At 38.9% G+C, this 10,990-nt stretch overlaps 1 protein-coding gene across 1 annotated transcript in view; it reads right to left on the reverse strand.

Annotated features, from left to right (window-relative positions):
- Positions 1-9,692, reverse strand: part of LOC116328502 (polypeptide N-acetylgalactosaminyltransferase 10-like) — a 122,203-nt gene extending 112,511 nt beyond the window's left edge. Inside the window, exon 1 of the mRNA XM_039617859.1 lies at positions 9,425-9,692. Coding sequence (XP_039473793.1) covers positions 9,425-9,568 — 144 coding nt within the window. The 5' untranslated portion in view covers positions 9,569-9,692. The remainder of the gene's footprint in view (positions 1-9,424) is intronic.
- Between the last annotated feature and the right edge of the window lie 1,298 nt (positions 9,693-10,990).

Here is a 10,990-nt window from a genome sequence, read left to right on the forward strand (position 1 = left end):
CCGATACCGATACCGATATCATAAATTTGGATATCTGCCGATACCGATATGAATCCGATATAGTGAGTGTTTTAATCAATAAAACTGTTTTTTTTAATATCTTGCTGCATTTTGTATAAGTTCATACTCAAATTTAAATAAACAACAACACTAAAGCTATTCTGTTATACCTGTATGTAAAAAAATACACTGCACCCAAAATATTTCATAGTTCAGCAACACTGATCAATCTAATAAACTTAAACCTACTTCATCCTCCCTATTCTGGTATTTTAAAGAGTACTTAGCAGAAATATTAAGCAACCTAACTAATAGGGTTGCAAACTCCCAGCAAAAAAAAAAAAAAAAAATAGAGAACCACCCCCCACCCTCCACCTCATGATGCTTAATCGATGTAATCAACTTTAATTTGATGCAGTGTGAAAAAAAATGCACAGAAATAAATTATTTTTCAAGAATAATTAAATAGATTCAACATCTTTCTTCAACAGAATTGCAGACTGCACAGATGGTACCTTCCCAAAGGAAAAAGTACTATAGCTTACTAGGGTATATTAGACTTAACAGTTACTATATACAGTAATGGACTTCTATACATTTTACATCAGATTAAAACTTTGGGTGTAAGATTCACACAAATTGTTTATTAAAAGCGAGACATTTTAAATGAGAATAAGAAAGAAAAGTATGTCTTTGTGCCCCCTTTTCCCTGTTAATGCCCTATCGGCCCCCCTGGCTAAACTCTGCTAGATCCGCCCCTGCACAGTTACCAGCCGTCAGCTACGTAGAAAAGGATCCTGGTGTAGAAAGTAATATTAAATAAATTCTAACAACAGCTTATCAAGCTTAAACGTGCTGCTGTTGTTCAGCCGCTGGTTTCCTCTTTCTGGTGCAAAGTGGACCAAAAACAAAGAAGAGAGATGGACTCGCGATAGAAAAAACGATCAGCTGATCATTAAGCAGTTTTACGATTGAAGTAGGAGCAGGAAGGTGAGGGAGAGAGAGAGGCAGTCGCTCCATATATCGGTTGTTAAGCTTAACATGGGAATGCTTTACAAACATTCAGAGATGAACTTACACAATTGCTTTACTTCTCTCTGGGATAACTTCCTCGGAGATGAAATGCTGGTTTTGTAGCGAGGCTACAAATACACACAGCCGCTCAATCACGTGATGCATACTGCTCCGACGTGCTACGGTTATGAGCCGAGTTACGCCGTGTCGCAAGTTTTGTGAGGTGTTTTTTTTAATATTTAATGGATCGGATTACATTTTTTAGTTCTCGCCGATATCCAATCCAGTAATTTAGGTCAGTATCGGACCGATACCGATACGTAATATCGGATCGGTCCATCTCTACCAGGGACAGCCACCAATCACTCACCAAGGATTAGACACATGTTTCCCTAGCAACCAGAGATTACCAGCAGGCCATCTAGGCCTGTGTAACTGAGGCCTAACATGAGGCCTAACATTGCAACCAATCACCAACTACTTGCTAAATGCTAGTGAAACTGAAGAGTGCAACTCAAATGGAGTCTGTTCACCTTCAAAGTAAAAGTGGTGGCTTACTACTAGAACCAAAAAGGTACCACTATTACTCTGAAGGTAAATGTTCTCTTCCCAGTTTGCATCACACTTTTTCAAGTTTCACCAAATTCAATGCAAACCACAGGTGACTTTGACAATCTGCTAGCGACAACGTCACAACAACATTTTTGATCTAGCACCCTTTTTGTAACCAGTTCCACCCAGGGACAGCCACCAATCACTCACCAAGGATTAGACACATTTTTCCCTAGCAACCAGAGATTACCTGCAGGCCATCTAGGCCTGTGTAACTGAGGCCTAACATGAGACATAACTATACAGGACTCTCTATATCATATAGCCCGACGGGCGGGGCTGAGATAGATTTTGGTCGCCCGACCGGAGATATCGCTAGCCCCGGGATGTCGGGCTAGCGATTTTGCGAGCCCTGCTATAGAGAACCCATACAGGCACAGAAAGAATGTATAAACTGTACACAAAAAGGAATCCACTAGCCCGCTCTGGATTCAAACCCTCGACCTTGTTTTTGTGGGATGGCAATGCTAACGCCTACTTTAAAAAACAGTGGTTGAAAGTAATTCAATGAGTAATCAATTCAGTTTTATTTATAGAAATCCAAATCACAACAAACATCATCTCAGGGTGATATAAGGTAAAGAGAATAAAAGATAATTTAATGTTGTTTGTTATTTTTAACAGGATGAACTAAACTGTATTTATTTCCATTGGCTTGGGTTATTTCAAAACTCTTTAGTTTTTCAAAATATACAAGAAAAATACCCCAACAACACACCCTGCATAATATGCTGGGATATGGCAATGCTGGGATGGCAGCCTTCACTGGTTGTTGTGTAAATTCACATCAGCTGTTCATATAAGCTCCTTATTAAAATGCCTGAGGGAGAGGAAAGCAGCAGAGAAGCAGTACTTAATGGTCACCGCACAGGATTTCTGGTGCTGCAAGCTCAAAGAGCAGCTTCCTGTCGCGTCTATAGCCAGAGGCAAAGCTGGCAGAAAGGCCCAATATCAGCCCCCGAGCACAGACCAGTGCTAAGCTTTAGAAGTCCACTAAAATGGAGAGCAGGTTTACCTCCAGGTGAGAAAACAAATGAATGTTCAACTACAACTGAAGGATTTTCACTACACTAAAGCTTAAATAATCACTGAGGTGAGACCGTAACTCCCTGTTCTCACTACAAACTGGAAACTGTGATGTTTCACGTAACAGAGGAAACAAGCAATAATTCAGCAATAAATAAGGAATGACACATGCATCAACTTTCCTGAAATATGTAAAGTGTTGAACTGAAAAGAAATGTTTTCATGGATGCACAGCACATCTGCAGTAATGACTGAGCTCAGGTTCAGTTATAAAGGCCACAACAAACTCAACTTCTTTGTCTTTGGTAATGAAGTTCAATGTTAGATAACCATCAGCTGCAGTGGCAGCCCTGCAGTCCTCCTTTCCACCCCATCCTATATATCCCTCTGTCAGCAGAACACGGACTACAGATGAGTAACTTTGCTTTGCTTGTTGCCTTTCAGCTTTGCTGCCTCTAACTAAAGAAACAGATGTGACTTGCACTGGCTTCCCTAATCCCACATGCTCTCTATCTGCCCCATCGAAAGCATCGACTTAGCCTGATTTGCAGGGCCACAGTCATGCTGGGTTCTCTTTTTTGAGCAGAGAACACAGAGACAGGTTGTTCCTTCCTTTACTACAGCGATCAATGCTCGGTATGGTTAAGAGGAGCAAATCAATTGGTTTAATAGAAAGAGCTGTCACTGTGCTGCTGAAAGGCATTTAGCCACACTGGTGAGTACAGTTATGTCAAGGCCATTTTGTTTTTAAATCAAACAGTGGATTTTTTGTTTCTTTTCAGAATAAAACTTTTTCAGTATAGTAATAAAATGGAAATTCAACACTAAGCAACAAACCATAGACAAAGTGCTGAAGTGCGGAACAACAGGTGCAGCCAAAGCTTTCAGTCGCGTTAAGTGATTAGTTTCATTCAGCGCTCGGTGAAAGTAGGGCTGACGGTTCAGAGCATTCATTCACACAGCATTCATATTGCATTTAAACATATTGCTTACATCCCAGTTTGGAGAGTTTGCCTCATTCTCCTTGAAAACCACTCAGGTTCTCAGGTGTCAGTTTAGGTCACTGGTCAAGCAGGTGACCACATGTTACATGGCTGAACTGTAGCAGGCCTTTGCTACACGCCCTCTCCCGCTCTCTCTTCCCCTCTTTCCTGCCCACTTTTCACTACTGAACTAGTAAATAAAGATAATAAAAAAAGACCCTTGTTCTGGGTACAGACCGTGATTGGTATGAATACACCTCTGTGACAAGCGGCAAAGCATGTCAAGTACGAAGCATGGCAAATTGCCCGAACAGGCTACATATTACTGCAATGAGAACCAAATCTAGAGGGAATAAAAAACAACATATCGCAAAAAAAATGTTTTCAGAGTCACAGTGTTGAGAATTTTTAGGTTAAATCACATCAGTGTGCCTTGGCTTGCCCAAGTGTCTTTCAGCAACAGAGCCCAAGGTTGTCCATTTTTGACCTTACATTTTTACTTTCAGTTGTTATTGACAAAATTCTGGGATATTTTCAAGTGGAAATTTCGAATAATAAGCTAGGGTTTGAGAGGTTAAAAACTGACTAAGAGATAAAAATATGGGAAGAAGGAAGCCACAACAGGACCCAATTTTATCACACAGAGTAAGCATGTCAGTAATTTTCTGTTCAGTGTAAATCAAATGTGACTGAATCTACACATAAATTGTGGAGATGAGTCTGAGGTCCTGGGAGTGGTTTGAGAATTCCCAAATGATATTTTGTTACTCTTTATGGTTTCATGACTGAGGGTCAAGCAGAAATGCAAAGTTTAAATTGCCCATGCTGAAGTGCCCAAGGGCTAATCGCAGTGATGTGGATATGAAAAAGTGCAAATGAATGCAAATGAGGACATAGCAGCAGAAAAGCCTTCTTGTCCTGCTCCCTGGGTAAATCCATCTAAAAAAAACAATAAATGTGAATGTTGTTCATTTATATTCTGTTATATCTAATACATCAGTAGGACAGATTGGTTATGAATGAGACTGTGGCTCACCCTGTTTGTATTGAATACACTCTGATCTCATTCTGATGGTTTAAGCGATGTGTTGTCTACAAGTGAAGCAGACAGAAACCAACAAGGGGAAGAAAATATCAGCTACAAACGTCTCTAACAAGACTTATGTGGGAAAAGCCTGAATGGGATTAGAGTATTGATTTTTATCTACTTCAGTGAAGCCATAACAGCCCACAGGGAGCACTCAGACGCCGAGCACGGACACACATATTGTTCCTTCCTTTTGCCCTTATTTGTTTTTCGTTCCATTTGTCTTTAGCTATTAAAAGTTTACAAGAAACAAACAGAAGACAAGATGAATGTCTGCAGCGGGTTTCCAACAGTGTAAAGGAGTTTCTGTGCCATTAGAGGTTAAAATAAGATAAATGTTAGCATTGGCTAATGATGTGCTGGCAGCCTAACCTGTTTGTCTCCCTCCTTTTCACTCAGTGCATGCCTTTCAGTACACATGATACTGAAATAATGGCACTTTATGTCAAGTGGGAGTAAACTGGCTTCCTAATTCACAACAGCGAGCGTGTTCGATGACTCAGATTTTTCTGCTAGCTCCAATATATCAAATGCATAAAAAGAAAAACAATTAGACACCTCACATTAACTAAAATCCCTGATCAAGGGAATTAAATGCAAAATTAAAACTTTATGTGGCTCTCTGCGTACTCAGAGTGTTGTTTAACATTCACACTACCAAATCCACAACTGCACAAGCCTCTTAAGTTTCCTGATGTTGTAAACTCATCTTAGTGGCAAATGACAAGCTTTTCCATCTCTAACTTCAATCCCACATGACATGAACACAGCACAAGTGAGTAAATCAGAAAGCATTAGTGTTCTGATGTTAGATGTTCTCTCAGCATGATATGAAATGAAATTTGTTTTGCATCAAGAAAACTTACTTCAGCTTTTTTACAAAGGAAATACATTTTGCCAAACACCACCACAAAGAGATTCATATATCTAAATTACATAAAAATTGGAAACACACTATATTAATGCACAAATATTCCCCATTAACTTGTTGCTTACTTAGTTGCATATGTTTTCATTAGATGTCCTAAGTTTTACCTCGAGCATTTGTTTGATTTCTACTTAACACATTTTTTTAACCATTTTTTCTCCTTTTTTTTATGCAAAACATGATTAAGAAAGTACAGTATTGATATTTGTGTACCGAAAGTGTGATCTTAATAGGTTTCATTTTGTATTGCCATTATGTGTAGAAGCACGAAAGGTTCTTTCCTCTCCCCTTGTAGCTATCACCTGTTTGCTTTCCTGTGCTCTCTGCTATTTTCCTTGTGTTCCCATTCTGTTTTTTAGGGTTTGTTAGTATCCTGATTACCTTCATTCTGGATATCCTGCCATTGTCCTGTAGTGCTTTTTGTTGTCTTTGATAATTTCAGTGAATTATTATTATCCACCTCCATGGTATCCTGCATTCAGGGCTGCTTTCACTCTTCCAACATGGGTCATTGGAGTCTAATCGCCAAATACATTAATTCCTCTATCTCGATAAATAATGTTCAATTCTTCCAAGTGATCTCTCCTTATTGAATTAGAGGTCTGGCACTTAGTAAAAACAGCTTTTACTCAGTAACCTCCCAGTGACCGCTTAATGAGTTCAGTGTGTGGATCCTTGGATGAAAAATATAAAAACTCAATTTTTCTTTCTTAAGTAATTCTTTTCATAAATGTACAACTTTAATGTCTAAAATTCAGAGTTATAAATTGTATCATTATTATTATTTTAATCTTCACTGTCACTAATATTACCCTACTGTTTAGCTGTTAAATTGAAAAATAGATGGGAAGCCTTTTTTGTCATAGACACTACTGTATATAAAATGGACGGAGCCACTGTGACATCACCCCCTAGTTTTGAATCAGCATTTTTGCCCCTGAAATGTTAGCTTTGTGAAGACAAAAGTCATGCTGCATCTACTAAGACTAAATTTTCACTGAGTAAGACTTAAGCTCAGATTTCTTTGACTATAATATTAGACAGATAAGTCCATTAAAAGGCTTCAACAGGTACCAACAGCACAGACGTGGCAGTAATATCCAGTTTATTCACTAATGTGTATAATTTATTTAATTTATTTGGGACAGTGCATACATGTAAAAAAAGAAATTGCATGAATGTAAACATACCAGATTATAGCCGAAGGCTAATTTCCATCTGTTTCCAAAAAACATATTAAAAATGGACAAATAATTCATAAAAAAAAGTTCATAATTCATACATAATAAGAACTCCATCACCAAACTCACACATACACACCATTCTATTGTATCGGGACGGCTGTCGGTAAAATGAGCCACAGCCCGCACTGCAGCATCCAGGTGGATGAGTTAAAAATTTGCACCAGTCAGAGTTGTTATGAAGGGGAAAATATTCAGACAGGCCAAATCATTTTTAGAGCCAGACAGTAAACAAGTGGTTTTAATGTGAAAGGGAACTTGCTCAGTTTTAAAGCCACTATATGAACTTCAAATTTTTATAATTGGCACCGGCTACAGCCAAAGAGGTAGATTTCTCTGTTCAGTAAAAGGGAACTGAATACGTCAGGCAGTTGATGATCAATTCTAATCACTGGCTCTCATCTACTCCGCTGCAACAGTGGGAATGGAACAGAGAAATCAATGCAAGCATCAATAACAGGAGAGCCGAGATTGGGAACCTTACACTGATGACTGAATGCAAAAACATAAAAAACATTAACGCAGGCTGGCAATCCACAAATCTACACATAAAGCATGCTTATGTGGTAATGTTTACTTCATGGTTTTGAGTGCCGTTTAATCCCTTAGAGAAACTGAGCTGCCATATCTTCATCACTCAGGGGATTTTGAAATCAGTGTGAATTTGATGCTGAACATGTGGCTTTTCTTCTCACACATGCAGAAGGAATGAATGGTTTTGTGAACGTATTATGTAGAGAGATGCTGGATATGTTGAGTCCAAATACAATGAAAAAGTTTTAAACGAATTTGCAACATTGAAGCTTTTTTTTAATGACAGTCACTTCTTCTCACTTAAAGGACTACCAACCAAGAGAAAAGCCAAAATTTCAATGGACTGATTTTAAATTCCAAAAGCCTGTCAGCAGTATGAGCATTAGCAGCCTTCCTCTGTTGTCATTTTATAATTCACAGGAAAGAAAAAGAGAACCTCCTTGACACTACTGGAAGCTTGCTGCATAAACATTCGTCTTGTCTCTCTTATTAGAGGTGAGGCGCATCGAAGCATTTGCCAATGACTGACGGGCAGGAAGCCAGTGTTGCTGTGCTCTTCACTCAATACATGCCTTCTACATACGATTCTCAAATAAAGGCACCTCAATGCCAAGTAGGAGTGAAAAACAGTTTTTAAATTTACAACATCTTCCATGTTTATAACTTTACAACAATGCTGAATTGTAATGGAAGTGCCTGAAAGGGCAAGCAGATGCCTCACGCCAGCCACACACCCCTATTATTTTATTTTATTTTTTGTACACAGCCTCTCAGGTGTCGAAGCCTTAAAATAATAATAATGCATGCCATGTTGTTTTCTTTTAAATAGAGTACAGTACAGACACTACACCAACCAGGATCATCATGGTTTTAAAAGACAAAGCACTTTCATACTGCCACTCAAAAAGAATAGTCATAAATATAATTTTACGATCTGGTAGATGCTCCTTATTGTTCTTCATATGACATTCCAACAAATCAGTTCCTCTTAATATTAATCAGTGATGAGGGATTCAAATCTGACTGCCAGGAAGCTCATGCTGAAGCACGTATAATCCCACAATGAAAGCATCTACATTTGTTCATCATAAAGAAAACTCTGTTCCACTACACTAAACCAAGCTAAGCACAGAAGAAATCAATAACCACACAGTGAAGATGATTAACTTTGAATGCCAGGCTGTTGCACATCTCATTGTTTTACGTGTTGAAATAAAGCAATAGTGCTGAAATCGTCCTGTCACCCAACAAACTTTGTCTTGCGATCTTTTAGGTGCCTTGGCTCTGTCCATGGTGCTGAACCTGAGCAACGCTTGTACGCTCTCCATGGTGCTGAACCTGGGAACACCTGGGATTCTTTATTCTATGTTTTTTTTTTTTAGATAGTGGTAAAAGAATGTGTCTTATGGATATTCTCAATAGTTTTCTAGTAGTTTTTTTTTCATATTGCCCACTTTTAAAGTCGCCTATATGAACATTTTCTCTGTTCCATATTTCCCGTTCTCAACCAGTCCACTGAAGTTACACTCTGTCCACACTTTACAAGGCTTTAAAGTAAGGATATGGTTGCTTTGTAATCTCACTCTTCTTCAAATTCTACCGCACGTCTTACTATTTTGAGTAAATGACGGCTACCTTAAGCAACACTGTGCTACACTGTGTTGGGCAATTTCACGTCTCACTTCATTATCCTGAATCTGATCCTGATTTTTCAACATATATGGAAGATTGTATTACAGATTTTCCTTACTTGAAGTGAATTCGTATGTGTTTTCTGTAGTTTAAAAGTCTCCTGTATGAGAGTGTGGTCTTTGTTTCAGATGTCCAAGTCTCAACGAGAATGAACCGAAGCTATACCGTCTCTCTGCTTGTCTTTTAAACCGAGAACTAGCGGACACAGTGTGAGGAAACACATATGCATGTATGTTTTTTAAGACTGCTTTTAAAGTCCCAGCACCCCTGCGTGACACGGGGAGCGTTAAAGCCGAGCTTCTCTTACCTGTATCGGTGCATCCACTGTGTTAAGAGAGTTGTCAAACACTCGGTCCCTGTACAAAGACCACAACCCGACGTTAGGGAGGAATAACAAAGCCGCTATGAGCAGCCCAGCGAACTGCAGCAGCCTCTTCTCCTTCCGCCTCATCTCTGCGGGAGAAAGCGCGCGAGGTAACGGCAGTGCGAACAGCAGGGTCCCGTCTAACCACTTTTCCAAGCGGAGACAACTTTCGCTCTGACTCGAGGAGCGAGCTGCTTTTAAGCTAACTCTAATACCCCACCAGCCGGGACATCCGGGTAAGAGTTTCAAAATAAAAGCCCACGACTTACGAAACGCTTTCACTTTGGTCGAACGACAAAAGCTAACTTTCAAAGAGCGACGAATGGTGGTATTTGAAGCCTGTATTAAATGAATCCCTTCTCTTTTATTATACTCTGTCTTGAAAGTCAAACCACTTTCAAGAGTTCAGCGTCAGAATTCTATATTTCTCTTTCCAGTTCATTCCATCTCTCAGAGATGCACTCACAACACTACATTAAAGGTCACATTCTGGGATCTGAAAACGGTTATGTAGACGGCTTCTTGTGCTTTTGTAGTTTCCTGTGTGAAACGTGGACACAGGCATTTTATATCTGACATCGAAGCCAAATCACATCTTTAGTTTGTAAGCAGTAGATGTGAATATGACCTGACATTTAATGAATATTTATGTCAGGAGTCATTCAAGCTTGAGCACAAATGTTATTTTTCTCTACAAAAGTCATACTTTTTAGTGGAAAAACATAGATGCTAGAGCAGCTCGAGGAAACGTTTACTGCCTCAAAAGTTTCATCTTTTTATTTATTTTTTGGACTTTTTTTTTTTCTTCTTTTGGACAATTGTTCCTGCAAGCTGAAAAATAGGGGCTTGACTGGTGTTGAAAAAAAAATCCACCAAATTGCACAGTGTGAACACTCTCTGTGTGCGGTGTAGAATTACACAGCAGGAAGTCACACAGAAAATGTTCCACCTTGCATTTCTGAATGCCCCAATCGACTAAGCTTTCTTCTGACATTTCGTCCAGACTCTGCAATCTTTATGAATCGCTGCATTTTTAATGAGATATGTAGAAATATTTTCTTTGTATTTCATTTTTAAGTTTATGAGTATTATATTTAATTGGTCATCAAGGTTAACAGAAGTACAGCAATCGGAGTCAGTAGGTATTTTCCATACAGTAGATCTGAATGTAGCAGAGCAGTAAACAATTAGCTTAATTCTTATTGACTGGATTGATGCTTTTGTTTTGAAAGTCTAATTAGCGATTTTCCAGTGGTTTCCTGCTCATCTCTAAAACATGCTACACTTTATTAACCACGGCTTGGTGAGAAACCCCAGTTGCTCATGTTTGACTGTGTTTTAATAATTAGGTATGCAATAAAACATAAAACAAAAAATAAAACATTAACAGCCATTTCAATTCTTCTTTTTGATAAACGCAGCAGCTTCTTTTTCTCACAGTGACCCTCTTATGTCCAGCCTGCTGAATTCACCCAGCAAATACACTGGAAAGTCGCACTAAAAGGGGAG

Source organism: Oreochromis aureus, linkage group 10 (genome assembly GCF_013358895.1).
Source record: "Oreochromis aureus strain Israel breed Guangdong linkage group 10, ZZ_aureus, whole genome shotgun sequence".
NCBI classification, from domain to species: Eukaryota; Metazoa; Chordata; class Actinopteri; order Cichliformes; family Cichlidae; genus Oreochromis; species Oreochromis aureus.